Genomic DNA, 17,926 nt, shown 5'->3' with positions numbered 1-17,926 from the left:
AAGCGATCAAATATCACATGGCAGTGAGTTTTGTTTTCAAAAGTTTTCATGCATGTCTAGATAACGGGTGAGACTCGTAAATCCTCAAATTTAGGCTGCACAAAGCACAGCACCGTTATTTGGCCATGGCTTGTATTCGAGTCAGCTATAAGCCTTTATTTGGCATAGGCTATCAAAAGCAAATGTTCAATTTGAGATTTGATTTACGTTTGGACTGTTTGATTATATTGCTAAATATCGGGACTGATGACCACTGAAATCTGTGGGGTATTTAATGGCTCACTATTAAGTTTCATGTAGTGTCGGGATTTAAATTGCCATCCACTTACTGCGAGATAAGGTATCCGCTTTCATTCATTCATAGAACGTGTGCTGTGCTGCAAGGGAAACCTTATTCTGTATAGCCAAAGAGGTCTAAGATAGCCTTAATGTAGTTTTTAAATTATGCATGATTTACTTTTTTTATAAAATGCATAGGCTGATGCCTGGCAGCAACAATTGTGGTTAAATGTAGGTTACTGCTTCAGCCTCTAGCACAGAAGGGGGCGATATGCGACTGGTATCTTGAGAGCAATGAGAGCAACGTGTTGGAGACTCATGGTGTAGGACAATGACTTTTCATTGGCAACAATACCAACCAACAATATAAAATATTAAGAAGAGCTCTTTTATGAGTTAAATTGAATTGACAAAATTATACTGGCTTTTATTTGTTCAAATCTGAGGCCCGGCTATAAATAAATTCCCGGCCATAATTTGACGATTTAGGTATGCACGTGTGTTTAGGCATAGCCAAGACTAATCTCTGACTGAAAGTGCACAGGACTCTCGCGGCTGTAGACTAATGTTTCACGTAGGGTTCATGTCAGTTAATATAAATTAACATTTAAAAACATGTTCAATTATATATTTTTTTCATATATAAGTCGCACCTGACTATAAGTCGCAGGACCAGCCCAACTATGAAAAAAAGTGCGACTTATAGTCCGGAAAATACGGTATAATGATGATTAAATGATTCGAATCAAAATCCAAAATGCATTATTTTACTACAACCTATAGGTGCAGTTGGCTTGGCATTTAATTGCAGTACTTCTCTAGCCAGTTCACTTCCTGTTTTGGGAGTTGAAAAGGGCTAATTCATGTAAAAATTATGATATTCTAGCTGTAACTTTACACTGTATATTTATGCTATATAGTGAGCTAGCGAACTACCACCTAGCTCAAAGTCATAAACTCCAAACTATATTTACAATTTGATTTACAGCAGACTGTACGGAATGCAATCCCCTCACCTTTACTGAAATCCACCCGTCTCCTCAGGTAGTCAAGGTATGTGTGCCAGATTTCAACATAATCAGTAGCCTGGACAAAACCAGCATGTAGGGACTTCTCAAAGGTATCTGAAGGAGGATGACATTTCAGATGACAACAGTGCTTCATGTCAGTCTTTCATCTCCATCATTAATCTCAACACATGCATAGAGAGAGAAAATACAGTTAACTAGATGTACCGCTGAGCGGTACAAAATATGACCGACGCCCAGTCCAGCACATTTTTTCCACAAAAATAAATCACGCTGAAAGGCCTATATGATTCTAACTGTCTTACGCATTATCCACACTCAATTCTCACTGGTATCTGCTAGACAACAAGTACCAAAACATGATTAGTTCATAGATTTCACATGTAAAATTCATTTTATACAACCCCACCCCCATCTTGCCTGTTCATAATTCTGAAATTCTTGAATTGTGTGCATGTGTGCGTACACGTTTATGTTTTATGTGTGTGGGTGTGTGTGTGTGTGTGTGTGTGTAATGCGTGTTTGTGTGTTTGCTCTGCGTATGTGTGTTTGTGCATGTGCATGTGCATGCATGCATACATATGTCTACTGTGTGAGTATCGTCATCCGTTATGATTACTGTGAATGTATGTGTGTGCGTGTGTATCAGTTTATGCACATGTGTGCACATGGAATGGGTTAACATGACCCCTGGAGGCAAACATACGGAAAAAATTGGTCATCCTAGGCCCTAAGGTTCTCAAGGTATTCACAGAAAACTGTGTCTGCCCTACCCTCCTTTCGGGGGGTCCAGTACAGCGGGGGGGGCTACAGATGAAAACAAAAAACGATGGTTCCATGCTATCCATGTGGAGTTACATGCCCACCAAGTTTCGTGTACCCCGGTCTTTCAGTGTCCCGGGAATCCTTGTTGGTGTACGGTCACTAAATGTACACATAAATTATTTTATTGTAAGGCCCCCCATGAACGAAAGTCCACAAAACTTGGCATGCATTCGGAGGGTGTCATAATGATCCTACACTTTCAATTTCGTGCAGTTTTGACCATGTCAGCCAGAGATATCGTGATGAAAACACCTACTTTTTTGCTTTTTAATTTTTAACTAGGTGGCGCTATACATGAAATAAGTGGTAATGGGATGGGTTGACATGCCCCCTTAAGACCAACATACAAAAAAAGGTGGACCTCCTAGGCCCTACGGTTCTCGAGATATTCACAGAAAACTGTCTCCGGCCACCTACAGGCCAGTTGGTGTATAGTAACAAATTAATTTATTGTGTGGCCCCCCATTAACGGAATTCCACGAAACTTGGCGTGCATGCAGAGGGCATGCAGAGGGTGTCATAATGATCATACACTTCCAATTTCGTGCACTTCCAATTTCGTGCATTTTTTTTAAAAGTAAATGTTCCAATCAATGATCCAGGCAGCACGTTTTCTTCTCTCTCTCCTTCATTTTACAGTCTAATTTTTACTGACTAGAACTCGGGGTCAAAGGTCATACAGAATCGATTAATCTGCACTAATTTTTTTAATCAGTTATTTTTTCTCAAATTAATTAATCAAAATGAATCAGTTATTTTGACAGCCCTAGTATTAACATGATCAAGAAACTATTTGCAACTATGTACAAGGATACAAGGAAACAAGGACATTTATTGTCACATGCATATAGTTACTGGAAGTAAGAAATGCAGTGACATTATGTCTGGTGTCAGCCTATTTGTGCAAAGTGGGGGGGGGTAAAAAGTGCAGTAGAAGAGGGGTTTAGTAGATTAAGTGGCAAGGGCTGCATAAGAAAGGTGGGGGAGGATTGGAATTGGGGGCACCAACAAGGAGCACCCAAGAGCAACAGGGGCAAGGAAAAAGGAAGAAACCTTGGGCAGATCCACGGCTCAAGGGGCTAACCCAACTGCCAGGGGTCTTGGTGTGTGTGTTGGGGGGATGACAGGGGAGATGGGATAGTGTGCTGTGTATGTGGGGAGAGGGCAGTGTGCAATATGTGTGTTGGAGAAGCTACCTCATGAGACAATGTGCTGTGTATGTAGGGGAGAGGGGGGCAGTGTACTGTAAGTATGGTGAAGGGACCAAGCAGAGTACTGTATGTATGATGTATGTGAGTGATGAAGATGTGTGTGGGCGGGAGGGAGTGTAGCAGTGACTGTGTGTGTGTTAGATGTGGTGTGTGTGTGTGTGGGGTAGGTGGGGGCAGTGTGCTGTGGGCATGTAGAGGATGTGTGTTGGAGAAGATCCTGAAGACAATGTGCTGTGTATGAAGGGAGGGGGGCAGTGTGCAGCAAGTAGAGGAGGCTTACTGTAGCAAGCAGTGTGCTGTATGTATGGGAGGTGATGACAGATGATGTAAGTGTGTGTGTTTTTGTGTTTGTGTGTTGGGGATGGGGGTGGGGTGGGGGGTGGCAGAAAGGCTAGGCAATCAAGGACATGGGTAGATGGAGGAGAAATCAAAAATAATAAATAAAAAGTTCTATGGAGATGTGCAAAAGTTGGAGAAAGTCAGATATGTGTGTGTGTGTGTGTGTGTGTGTGTGTGTGTGTGTGTTTTGACGTGTGATGAAATAAGAAAATAAATAAAAGGTCTATAGCATAGGGTGAGGGATGTAAAAGTGCTAAAAGTCTTGTAGGTGTGTGTGTGTGTGGGGGTCATGAGTGCTGAGGAGTGAATGAGTGCAAAGTCAGTATAGTGTGAGTTCAGAGTTCAGATGGCCTGGGGATAAAAACTTCTCCTGAGTCTCTCAGTTCTGGCTTTGTGACTACATAGGTGTCTTCTTGATTTCAGCGGTAGGAATAATCCATTGTTAGGATGAGAAGAGTCCTTCAGAATCTTTTGGGCTCTTAGGAGTACTCTTCTGGAATAGATATCTTGTAGAGCAGGGAGTTGAGTTCTTATAGTACGTTCAGCTGAGCTCACTACTCTCTGCAGAGTACTACAATCTCTAACTGTGGAGTTCCCATACCAGGTGATGATGCTACCAGTTAGAACACTCTCAACCGCTGAAGTGTAGAAGGCCTTCATGATGGATGTAGAAACTTTGAATTTCCTTAGCTGATGAAGGAAGTAGAGTCGTTGTCTGGACTTCTTCAGAACATATTGAGTGTTAACAGTCCATGTTAGGTCTTCAGTAATGTGGACACCAATGTATTTAAAACTTGTGACTCTCTCTACAGGTTGCCCGCTGATCATTAGTGGGGTGTAACTGTAGTTCTCCTGCTGCCTTCTGTAATCCACTACCATTTCCTTGGTTTTATTGATATTCAGTGTCAAGCTGTTAGATTGACACCACTGTGCCACCTCATCAACCTGATCCAAGTAGAGCTGTTCATTGTTGTTACTAATCAGGCCCAAGATCACTGTGTCATCTGCAAACTTGATGATGGAGGTATGACTACTGTTGGCTTTGCAGTCATGTGTGTAGATGTTGTACAGCAGTGAACTCAAAACACAGCCTTGGGGAGCACCAGTGCTGATGGTTAATGAGTCAGATGTCAGACCCCCCACTCTAACCACTTGTGAACGGTTGGTGAGGAAGTCAAATATCCAGTGACACAAGGTGGTGTTCAGTCCTAAGGCCTTCATCTTTGTGACCAAGGTGAGAGGTACTATCGTGTTGAATGCTGAACTAAAGTCAATGAACAGCATCCTCACATAATTCCCATTCCCTCCTCCAGGTGAGTTAAGGTGGTGTGCATGAGGTTTGAGATGGCATCCCTCTGTAGACCTGTTGGCTCTGTAAGCAAATTGGAGGGGTCAAGGAGGCAGGGAGGGATGAGCAGATAGGTTTTTTTCACAAGCTTCTCAAAACACTTCATCACTGTAGACGTCAGGGCTACTGGGCAGTAGTCATTCAGACATGATGGACTTTTGTTTTTCGGTACTGGAACAATCACACTGTGACTGCTTGAGGCAAGCAGGAACTGTCTCTTGAGCCAATGATGTGTTAAAGATATAAGTGAACACAGGAGCTAACTGAGCAGCGCAGGATTTTAAAACCCTGTTAGAAATTCCATCCGGTCCAGCAGCTTTTCTACAATTAACCCTCCTAAAGGCATTGCTTACATCGACCTCAGAGATACAGAAAGGTGCATCCTCATTTACTTCTCATGCTGCAGCTAGTGCAAGATAGTCTGTGTTTTTCATGTCAAAGCGAGCATAAAAAGCATTAAGTTCATCAGGGAGGGCTTTACTCACATTCATCATAGGAGGGGACTTTCTTTCAAAGCCAGTGATGGTTCGGAGTCCTTTCCACACTCATGCTGGATCACCCTCCAAGAAATCAGCTTCAACTCTGTCTCTATAAGCGCTTAGCATCTTTAATAGCTCTACGTAAACTATAAGATGCTGCTTTGTAATCAGTCATATCCCCTGAAATAAGCCCAGCATTATAAGTCATGGTGCGTGTCTTTAATGCCGTTCTCACTTCTCCGTTCTCACTTCTCTCTCTGGCTTCTGGTTAGGGAAGCTTCGGATCTTTACAGTTGGGATGATGGAATCAGTTAGCATATTGATGTAACTCAATGATACTTCCGTAAACTCATTGATGTCAGCAGAGTTCGTCTTGAACATCTCCCAGTCAACGTTGCTAAGGGCGTCCTGTAGCCTGGCTTCCGATTGGTCAGTCCAGCGCTTGACCTCCTTCGTCACTGGGGGGTCCGTCCGACTTCTGTTTGTACATAGGCAGTAGGAAAACAGCGGCATGATCTGATTTTCCGAAAGCTGGTAGAGACTTCGCTTTGTAACTGTTCTTGAACTGTGTGTAGCAGTGATCCAGTGTGTTGTCACCACGTGTAGGGAAGTGAATGTGTTGAATAAATTCAGGCATGGACCGGTTCAGATGTACTTGATTGAAATCACCGGCCACAATAAACGCAGCTTCAGGGTGCGTGTGTTGTTGTCTAACACTTCTTGCAATTCTGAAATCGCAGCATCTGTGTTGGCTTGTGGAGGAATGTAGACAGCGTTGAATATTACCAAAGTAAACTCACGGGGCAGGTAGAAGGGTCGACAGACGATCGCTAGATGTTCTAGATGAGGCGAGCAGGACTTTGAGAGAACGGTGACATTTCTAGGATCACACCACTTGCTGTTACAGTCTCTGATGTCTCTATGAAACTGTATCCTCGCTCTTAGTTCATCCATCTTGTTCACAAGAGACTGGACATTGGCTAGGAGAATGCTAGGCAGTGGAGGCCTATGAGCTCTATTCCTCAATCTGTTATGGGCCCCGGCTTGATTTCCTCTGTGTTTTTTCCTTCTGCGCCGAGATGCATCTCCATGGTTCCCTGATGCATCTCGGAGAATCTCAGTCGGCCAGGTAGAAACGTTGATTAAAACATCCCGAAACAAAAAAGGCAATTCATTTCCAATGTTTCTAAGTGTAACGCCATCATACGTGCTTATTTCGACCCTCTGCCCAACATAGCTGGAGGTGCCAGTGACAATAGTGATGATAGTGTCCGTAATGGACGTGGTATAGACAGCAGGGGTTGTAAAAATAGGGCTCTGAAGAACTTCAAAGTCACCCGCGATATGGAACTGATTTGACCAGGCTACTTTATTGTATAGTAGCATAGGGTTTGTGATTATAGTAATAGTTTACTATTGTTGGTTTACATGTGACTGTGTTCCTGTTCATTTGTTATGTCGGTGAAATCACAAAAAAAGAAAGTAAAACTGCTCAAATATGTTCAACATCTATTATTTACTGAAATGTGCATAATTCACGGTGGTTGCCATCCAGTGACGTCATAATATGCAAATTAGATGAGTAAATCTACCCCCTTCATAAACTTCTGGTCATACTCAATGATTTTCACATATACAGTAGGACTTTATCTCTGACCACTTGCAAGCCATGGCCTTTTGAAATTTTGATGTAAAAATCCAATTTATATTTTTTAAACCCTGGCGGCTGAGGGGTTAATGCAACATTAGACAAGGAGTAGGCAGAGACGACCACCAAATCAGCAGTGGAGTCTGAACTACCCCTTTTCCAGAGTCAAAAGCACAAACACACTCCTCACAATGAGTGCAAACCAAATGCTCCACCACTCCAGCCCGACTGACCATCCCTCTTTGCCCCTGTAGAAGTGACCGGAGCATACACTTTGCCCATCCTTCTAACACAGACACAGACAGACACACCAACTCCAATAGCATTTACACCCCCATCGTCTGCTAGGCTTAGATGGACATGGACACACACACACACACACACACACACACACACACACACACACACACACACACAAGCCACAGCTGTGACAATGTGGTGTTAGTGTATCACCTTACGTGTAGGGCAAATGATATCGATAATTATATATTCGAATTATATGCTGTATTTTTTTAATTATATGCTGTGGATTTTTTTTAAATTTAATTTATATAGTATATTTAGTATTTAGTTTTTTTAATTTTCTTATCTTCTACTGTCTCTATTGTACAGTGGAGTTTTGTTATACTGTATGTATATACTTATATTTACTCTTTCTGTGCATGTTGTGTGTGATGTCTGTATGCTACTGAGACCTTGAGGGGACCTTGGGGATCAATAAAGTATCTATCCATCTTTTTTTCCAAATGGAGAACAGTGTGAATATATTTGTTTATGTCTTGGCGTCACAGGTATGGTGTCGACTATGCTGCCTTATGTTTCAATGTTTTGTGTGGAGCGCTTTGGGTTGCAGTATGTGCATGAAAAATGTGGGAGGCCAAAGCTACTTTAAATATAACGGATGCTTATCACATCTTGATATGCACATGCGCACACAGTAATACCCATCCCCCACCCTGGACTGACATTTGAACTCCAAACACGGTGACTTCAACAGTCACTTTTCTGTCCTGTCATGCATCCGACTGTGTAAGCTGTACAAACTCTGCTAATATTGCTAACGTTAGCGATGTTAGCTGTTAATGTTAACTTTTCCATTAACTAACTTTACCATTATGTGGAATATCTAGAATGGTAGTTAACATCATATCCAACAACAAGCCTGTCTGAGATGTCGTTATGAATATAAGTTTTAGTTTGAATGAAATATCAGGTGTGAGTAAGTTAGCTAACCTAGCTATAGCAGCTAACTTACATTTAAAGTGGCTGCTAATAACCATGCAGGCTAACGTGAATGTTAGTAGGCCTAAATGGATCTTTAGTTTGTGAAGGGTAGTGTTAAGCCATCCTTACAACAGAAGACTTTGAAGATTTGGGAAAGATTCTTGAAAAATAGTCTTTTGAGTAAAGCTTGAATAGGGGGCATTAGTTAAAAGACTTCAATCTTTCAAGAATCTTTCCCAAATCTTGTCAAAGTATTCTGATGTATGTATCATTAGGCTACATGTTCTTCATCTCATAGCCCTTATTTACGCTTACTTATGCCAAGGTGTGTGTTTATTAAAGATGCACGTGAAGGTAGTAGTGCTTCAGTAATGGTCTTTTCATGCTCTGTGTGTTTTACAGCATATTAATCCTCTCTGTTCCCTGTTTGCAGGTGGTGATTTGTGAGGACTGCTGCCCTGAGAACACTGAGTGCATTCTGCATATGCCAAATTAATGTGTGCCACTTCCATAAAGGGGGAAAAAAGTTTCTACCTGGAGAGTGTACTACTGTTTGTGTGGAAAAAGTAAACTTTAATAAAAGGTTAAACAAATATTTTGTGTGTTTCTTTGGAACATCAACAATCTTATATTTCTGATACATACATTGTGACATATTTCTATAAATGTGACATAGCAGAACATTACATATATTTTGCAATATATTTACCTTATATGAGTGCAAATATATGTCCATAGACATATATTTGCAATATATTGGTATCCCTAGTATGCGTACAAATACATAACTTATCATATATTAACATATATGCAACTGACATATATTTGTAATATATTTTTATATCTGGGAACATATATGTGACATATAAAAACAGCCAATTTTGCTATATTTTGAAATATATTTGACATGTATGTGTATATATGTGACTTATATGTGTGAGGCATACATTGGGCGTGTCTCATTTAAGGGGCCGGATGCTTCGGAGCATTCGTGCTACCTAGCACTGGTCTTCTGTGACCGCATAGACCGGACCTAGCTGGACCAACGTTTTTTTAAATGGGACGGTCTAGCCTAAAAGAACGGATCTGTTACGTCATTAGCCCGAGTAGGCATAGGCCTACTGATCTTTCTAACTGTTCGTGAAAAGCATCCTTTCAGATCAACGTGTTACATTTTATGTATAGGTTACAATAATATGAACTAGGCTAACTGAGTGAGAGCAATCATCAATCTATTTGAATTATTAAAAAGATATACAATTATGCAAGTCCTTCCAAACTAAAAGGAGTTTTTTTTTTTAGCTGCTGCTCCCTTCCCGATCATTTAGCATGTTTACATTGATTAATTTAGCAGACACTTATCCTAAGAACAACATTCAGGCTACAATGCAAAAAACGTTATCAAGGAATTAATTGCGGCATCGGTCAATATTAATTTATTATAAGACTAGTCAAAAATGTGATAGGAGGGTACATGCCCATATAGCCTTTGCCTGCCTCGTCCATCTCCAATTTTAAATAATTTGTTCACCCACCGGCTAAAAAGCAATTACACAAGTGTCGCTTTACTTTTCAAGAGATGGCGATTTCAAAGGGAGTTGGAGCATATTTACATATATTGCCATATATCACATTTTTGTATGGGATGTTGTGTGTGATGTCTGTATGCTACTGAGACCTTGAATTTCCTCTTTGGAATCAATAAAGTATCTATCTATCCATCTATCTATCTATCTATCTATCTATCTATCTATCCATCTTCTATCTATCTATCTATCTATCTATCTATCTATCTATCTATCTATCTAGAAACAACAACCTTCCAATATTCTAAGCGACTAATTATGCCCCATAAGGCATAGTGCAGGCTCTAAGCAATGTCAAATTCAGTAGCCTATTAAGAGACAAATTCTTGCCTCTGGGATACCCGCTCCTTGACACTAGATTGAACCGTTATGCATAGCAAAGAATAAACTGTGCATATACAGCGTTCACTTAAGAAATTCACATTAAGAAATTATACCATGACTGCTACTCTGGCATATGTTTGACCAACCAGTTTGTTTCTGTCACTGCTTTCCTTATCTACAAAACTAAAAATCCACTTGACATTTGCCTCCTGATACACTGAAGAATCCTAGATTTTTTTTCTGAATCAATCACTCCACTTCACGGATTGGGATAAATGCAGACACCAAATTTCCCTCACGGGATCAAAAGAGTATATATACTTATACTTCCAGACACATCAACATAATGTTACGATAGTGGACAATTTTACTTTGCATGAAATGTCAAGTGGTCTTATCAATACGCCACACGAAAAAACGGTGCTGTGTCTATTTCATTTTTAAATGGTAGTTAAAATTTAGCTTCAAGCAGATTGTTCTGAATTGTAAGTTGCGGTCAACGATGTTCATCCATTCATCGCCTGAAACTTCCGTCGAATCCAACTTGCTAGGACTTAGCGAGTCACTAACGTTAGCTGACTGGTGGGGAGACCGCTTGCAAGCTGATGTTAGAAACACAGAGCTACGCACAATAATCCTAAATAAAAAGTCCCCTACACAGAAAAAAATCTGATGTACCTTACAAAATGAATGTAAAAAAAACTACCGTATTTTCCGGACTATAAGTTGCACTTTTTTTTCATAGTTTGGCCGGTCCTGCGACTCCGGTGCAACATATACATATTTATATATATGTTTTTTTCCTCTTCATGAAACATTTTTGACTGGTGCGACTTATACTCCGGTGCGACTTATAGTCTGGAAAATACGGTATGTGAATGAGTTACAGAATTTATAATGAAAATCTAGTAAAGTCACTGAAGGCAACTGAAAAGTGATGGCAAGCAAGCTCACTAAAGGAGACAGTGATTGGCCAGAGTGTTGCATCAATCATATTCAACGGCAGGAAGTGTGAAATTCTGCCCAATTGGTCACTGCTTCACGAGTGGGACTTATCTGCTATAAGGATCAATTGCAACAGAAAAAAACCACGAGCCGTCTGGGGTTTCACTCGATTACATTGAAGTCAATGGGGAAAGATATCTATGGTAGTTAGGGGTGTAACGGTTCATGTATTCGTATTGAACCGAAAAGGTTCGGTGCATGAATTTACACGGAAAATAAACGGTATAAAAATACATAAAACTCGTGTGCGGATTAATTAACGTAATGCGCAATTACTGTTAAGTAGGCCTACGAGAGTTACGAGACTCCTTTATCGACAACTAACGTTAATCTGTAGCCTCGCCTTAGCTCTGAAGCTCTGTTTGGCGCCTATGTTATTTTTTTGTCAGGTCGTTGGTCGAGTCAGTCAGTCAGAGATAGCAGCGCTAAGCGAGTGGTGGTGACCCACAAGAGTTAGAGGATCCGCTGGTCTCTTCAAGATTGCAAGTTTCAGAAATTCAGTTACAGTAGTAGCCTACAGTGGGCATCGCTTTCAAATGGCCAATTCAGTCGCGTGTTACGAGGCGTGAAGCTGCGTGAAGCTTTAGTACCACTTTCAGCCACTGTGCGTCGCTCTGCCACTGTACATCGCTCTGTCAGTAGCCTGACTGCCGCCCCTTCTGAAAAAGCAGTAAGCAGCTTAATTAAACATTACCTCGATTAAGGCTACTTGGGTATGGCTTAAGGCTTGACTACACGGTGGTAGCGAAAATCGAAATCTGCTTTTGATAGCCTACCGGTGCCGCTCCACAAAACGAAAAAATATCTTAATTTGCTGTCTATGTTATTGTCAGTGTTGGGGGTAACGCAACTACGCAAATCAAAACAGTGTCTTAATTTAATTGACTGCTTGACATGTCATTTTTATTTTTCTGTACAATAAACAAATACATCTGCTTTATGCCGCAGAATTACATTCTTATTTGGCTGACTGCAGACGCGCCACTTCCCTTCATATTCCAAGATTAAGATAGTAGCCTATACAAAAAGCACTTCATACTATCATAAAAAAAATAAATAGCTATTTGCAATTTGACAAAACACTGGTCCTCATTTTGCGAATGCGAGAACGATATGAGCCTGTTGCATTTAGTTAGATGTCCGAGTCACGCATAATGTTTGAAAACCACTGGCTCGTAATCACAATAATTTAACACAGACAGTTGGATAGCCTACTTCATCATGTCCCCATGCCTACATTTTTGTGAGTAGCATAGAGATCGTTAAAAACAATAAAGTATGGCTCTCCGTTTGGGACATCGAAAACTTTTTTATTTTTAATAGACTACCGTCGAAGATGCTGACTTGCAAAAGCCTCGGGATAACACGTTATCTCCACTATCATCAGTCATGCCCCTTGATCAAAGTGGGGAATGAAATAAAAGTTTGAGAACCACTGGCTTAACAAGTTACCTGCAGTCCAGAACACAGAATCTGTTGCAATATTCTGATGATCGGCGATGATATCGGCAAATGTTTGTTTTCCAAAGTAAGAATTTCACTTCACCATGCACCTTCGACAATGAATAGCTCATTACACTTGTTACTGTTAAACGTAGGCCTACCTGGTATCATAATTTACAAACATTATTCTGTGTCCTAAAACTCGCATATTTTATGGCATTGTGTCATGTAAGTTCGTTGCAAAATCTAGAGAAATGTGTGAGGTGGTCAGCGGGGGACAATTGAGACACACATTGGATTGTGTTATTACTTGAACATTCCACACTATCCACAGCTGTGGTAGGCCTATCAGGGGCAGGAGGATTACTGTCAGCGCAGGCTTTATATAAAATTCTTCAACAGAAGGCCTCTAATGTTGTCTTGTTTGTGGGAGCTTTGCGGCTTCTGTAATCTCGGCTTCATTGAAAATGAGGGCTTCCCTCAATGACCCTCGAGAATAAATGTTTTAAAAGTTAATTAAAGGTTCAATGAATGAATGAATGAATGAATGCCCAAAATAAAGGCCTGTGGTTTTGCGCAGCCTACAGTAAATAACAGACCCGCCAGAATGTGCGTTATGATGCTTTTTATGAGGCAAAATGTTTTTGGTACCCTCGCGACACTGCATGTTCTTAAATAACAATGATCATCAGTAATATTCGACCATTCATTTGGGTAAATGGGCAAGCGTGACCACCTTGATTGGCTGATGATTTTAACGCGGGCATGATTCCAAACACCTCCCTTACGATAATGAGTGACAGGTGACAGGTCTCAGAATCGTCGCTACACAAGGGCGGAAGATGATGAATAACTGGGGCTGGGGCTATTCACAAAGGCTTTTATCTTACTACTAGGAGTAGGCTACTCCTAAATCGCGCTTAAAGATTTTAGCTTGGAGTTTTCTCTTAAAAGTTATTCACAAAGCCTTTCAGACAACTCCTAAACTAGGAGTGAGTCTTCGTGGCTATGGTTGACGTCATTACTCATGCACGAGCTTGACTGAAGTGACCACCTTGATTGGCTGGACGATTGTAACGGGGAATTCCAAACACCTCTCTTCGATGATGAGTGACAGGTGACAGGTAGGAGAATCGTGCACTACACAAGTAGTGCGAAGGATGGAAGATGATTAATAACTGAATAAAAGGCCTAGCCTAAATGAATAAAGAGTAAAGGCAAAACAAATAGCCCTAGTAGCCTAATGAAACATAGGCCTATGGATTGATGTAGTAGCCTACCTTTGCAACATTATTAAATTAATCTGTCACCATATGCCTAGGCTACGTTTGCAAAAGAGGAGAACATTTTAATTTGATTCACAATGAAACGTTACATTTCATTTACATGTTAACAATGAGTAGTTTTGGTTGTTGTTGGTGGCGTTATTGCATCCCTTTTATGAATGCAAAATTGTTCCCTCGCGATTGGAAGCTCCTGTTGCATATAGGCTACGCATTTCAAAACATCATAGCGTAAAATGCCACAAAAAGCTGTTTATGAATAGGTCTTAGTGAGTTAGGAGTCCTCTCGACTTAAGCTGTCCTAGACTTAGGTGCTACTTTTAGGTCTAAAATGCTTTGTGAATTAGGCCTACTTTTTGTGAAAAAATTAGGAGTCCTAAAGTTAGGAGTGAAACGCCCATTATTTTTAGGAGTTGCTCCTAAATTAAGCCAGTTAGGAGCTACTTTTAGCCTTAAAATTCTTTGTGAATCGACCCCTGAATAAAAAGGCCTAGCCTAAATGAATCAAGGCAAAACAGTAGCCTAATGAAACACACGGATTGATGTAGTAGGCCTATCTTTGTAACATTATTAAATTATTCTGTTACTATGCCTACGTTTGCAAAAGAGAACATTTTAATTTGATTCACAATAATGTTACATTTAATTTACATGTTGACAATGATTAGCCTAGTTTTGGTTGTTGTTGGCGGCGTTATTGCATGTTAGTTATGCCTACAATGCAAAATTGCTTCCTCACGATTGGAAGCTCCTGTAGCTGCATAGGATTTCAAAACACGGCAAAATGCCGCAGGTTTGTGAATAGGTCTGTGAGTAAGGAGTCCTCTTGACTTCTTTTAAGCTGTCAGAGGTGGGAAGGTGTGATTTGTTGGGGGCAGGGCCGATTAACTGGGCACAAATGTCTGATGGCCCCCCTTTCCCCCAGCCAACGTGAATCGGGTGGTTAGTTAATAGGCCTATCGTGAAGATTTTTCCTGCCATCTAAGGCACGAGCGCATCTGTGAGGCCAAGCCTCACCAAGTAGCTTGTTTGTTTACAACTAACATTCCATTTAATTAAACTGCTTTATAGGCTATGCCGAAATAGTTTTCAACATTTTGAATATTAGTGTCGGGTGAATTGAAATGTTCTCAAAGTAGCCTTATGGCTGAAAGCTGCTTGTGATCCCCCCCGTCAAGCAATATAACCATACAAACGCGCTTCCTGCACTCATTGTTTCAAAAGGAGTAATTTTGGCTTTGTCAGAACTGAAGAGCTGTGGACGGCACGGCATGCCCAATGAATTATGGCAACACAACACAGACCCCGCTTCTCTCGCGTCAATCACTGACAGTAACCTAGAATAAATGCATGGGGAAAAACACTTCCCCATGACATCGTAAAACACTGAAAGATAATATTTTGTCACTAGCAACATCCATCTGTCCTTTGTTAAATGTATTATGTTCCAAGTAGCCTATGCGTAATTCTGCTTCATAAAGTTGAACAAATACATTTGCTTATTTCACAGAAAAATATAAATAGCCAGTTAGGGTCTACAGTGCAGAGTTGGTAAGTTATGGTAGGCCAACTTGCAGTGAACATACAAACAGGGGAAATTCTTTCTCTTGTAGCTGAGTAGCATCAGGTGCGCACGTAGACATAAGGCCGAACATGCAAGCGCCAATGAATCGTGCTCTCACGACAATCACGCCATTAAACTTAAATAGGTTAACATCACTCTAAGTTCGCCTTCAAGCAAGTTTTCGTTGGAAGGGCAAGGGGTAGCAACGGGGCAACACAGAGACAGGCCCGATGGCAGGGCTGTTATGAGAGTATTAAAATATGGGATATTCTACGGGAAAACATTAAAACGGCAAGACAGCGGGGAAAGTTAAAATACGTGATAAACACGGAAAAAGTTGGCATGCATTGTTTCGGTCCCCGTGCACAGGGATTATTTGTCATATTATTAATCACATATGATTATTTGTGAAATTGTGCAAACAGGCGCAACACATTTGAAAAGGAAGGACTGGTAGGATGCAAGCTCACAGGAAAGATTGATTTAAGAGCGTTATCACAGTGTGTGGCTGTGGCGCTGAGGCGGAAGACAGCGACAATTGGCAGGGGGAGGGTCATGTCTTCTTTTAACAATTCTGTCGGAGGGTCATTGAACAATTTCTAGCAGGCAAGAGAGGGTCATGCAACTTTTGACTGAAGCACTCAAAATTCCTCCGGTGGCCCCTTCAATAAATAACGAACAGTCCCTAGATTGCTGCTGGGCTATATGTCTTGGTTCATGTCTGTCATTGCCGTCAAGCGCGATAGCCTATCTGGGGTTGCATCCATTACAAACAAACATGCAATGTGAGCGTCTGGGATTGGGGAGAGCACTAAATGCTCTACTGAATAAGCACAAAGTCAAACCTTTAAATGAAAAACACTCTTTAATAATCAAAATAAATAAATAATAAACCGCTAATGAAGTAAACTTAGGGCAGGGCAGGCATATTTCTGGCTATTAAATTATTTCTAAACCAGTCTGCTAAAGTCTGTAGTGAAGTCTGTGTAGGGTTTTCCAGGCTCCATTTCTTTTTACGAGACACCCTGCTCATTTGAGACCTCTGCCGGTTGTTTGGGTTGTTGCAGCGTCTCACTGGAAAAATACAAATTAAAGTCGCGTGATCCCACGTGATCCCACGCGCGGACTGCGAGTGAAGCTGGCCAAGTCGACGCACTGCCCACTGTACAGGCGAGAGAGTGGTGGATAAGATTAAACTGTGTGTGGGCGTTGTTCAGCAGTTGTTGGGTATGTGAGTGGAAATATATCGAACATGCTACACATATTCGAAGCCATCACCCAGATGATGTAGGCTACCAATCACTGAAAGAAAAAAAAAAAAAAAACTTCCCCTGCGCTTCACCAGCCTTTGGATACACATACAAATAGGGCCAAAACCTATGGCTTAAATTAAATGATTTCGTAATGACGGAAAGCTATGTAAATCGCATGGTAATTACCTTTATGTTAGGGTAACTTGTAACTTCTCACATGAGGAGCTGGTAGTGTTAAGTGCATAGACAGTAAAAGAAAGTGTCAACGCTAACCAGGCTAATAAACAAACCATGCTACGGTGAGTTAACGTCGAAGGGCAAAGTCACGTGACTTCTAGTTGTAGTCTGTTTATGAAATGAAAGGAGCAATTTCGTTTTTTTAAAAGAAGGCAAAATAGTGTGCCATTTTCACAGTTAGTAGATTATTACTGTACACACACACTGAAAAATATTGAGGCAAATTGTAGACCTTTCCATATACAACTAAACACGGATGTTGAAGGTCTTGCTTAAGTGGATTTTTAAAAATCATTATTCTATGTAATTTGCACTTTCAGAAATAAGAGATGCTGTAGGCCTATTTTCAGTTTTATAGCTGATCGTCTTATTTTGTTTACAAGTTACAGATGGAGTCTGGGTACTTATTGTACTGCTTAGCCTACATCTTACACACTTCAGGCTGTTGCAGATAGCTCAGGGAAGAGACTGTATGACACTAGGTGGTACAGCCTGAGACATGCACAATAAGAAAAAAATAGCTTTCTGCATTTTTGTTTTGCTTTTCCCTCCATTGTACCGAACTCGTACCGAACCGTGATGTCCGAACTGAGGTATGAACCGAACCGTGACTTCTGTGTACCGTTACACCCCTAATGGTAGTGAAGCAAAACGAAAAGTTGCTGAAGCAGTCTGATTCCCTGTAATTCTCTGTTCCACCGCGGGTGGCGGTGGCGCTGTTGTCACTCACAGAATTGATTTCAGGGAATTTCAGCTTGTGTTAGTGACTGTATTTCTCTTTCAAAGGACTCAAATCCCAAGGACTGGGATTATTGTAAGATTTTTTTGTGTTTTGTTTTTTACTTTTTTT

The 17,926-nt window shown here is 40.9% G+C and overlaps 1 protein-coding gene across 5 annotated transcripts in view; it reads right to left on the bottom strand.

Annotated features, from left to right (window-relative positions):
* Window positions 1-17,926, bottom strand: part of sart3 (spliceosome associated factor 3, U4/U6 recycling protein) — a 134,322-nt gene that overhangs the window by 70,234 nt on the left and 46,162 nt on the right. For all 5 annotated transcript variants that reach the window (XM_048243279.1, XM_048243276.1, XM_048243275.1 and 2 more), the window contains exon 9: window positions 1,296-1,403. In XM_048243279.1, coding sequence (XP_048099236.1) covers window positions 1,296-1,403 — 108 coding nt within the window. The remainder of the gene's footprint in view (window positions 1-1,295; window positions 1,404-17,926) is intronic.

The sequence above is a fragment of the Alosa alosa genome, chromosome 5 (assembly GCF_017589495.1).
Source record: "Alosa alosa isolate M-15738 ecotype Scorff River chromosome 5, AALO_Geno_1.1, whole genome shotgun sequence".
Classification (NCBI taxonomy): Eukaryota; Metazoa; Chordata; class Actinopteri; order Clupeiformes; family Clupeidae; genus Alosa; species Alosa alosa.
Note: the sequence above shows the minus strand (reverse complement) of the source record. Positions and strands in the feature narration are given on the sequence as shown.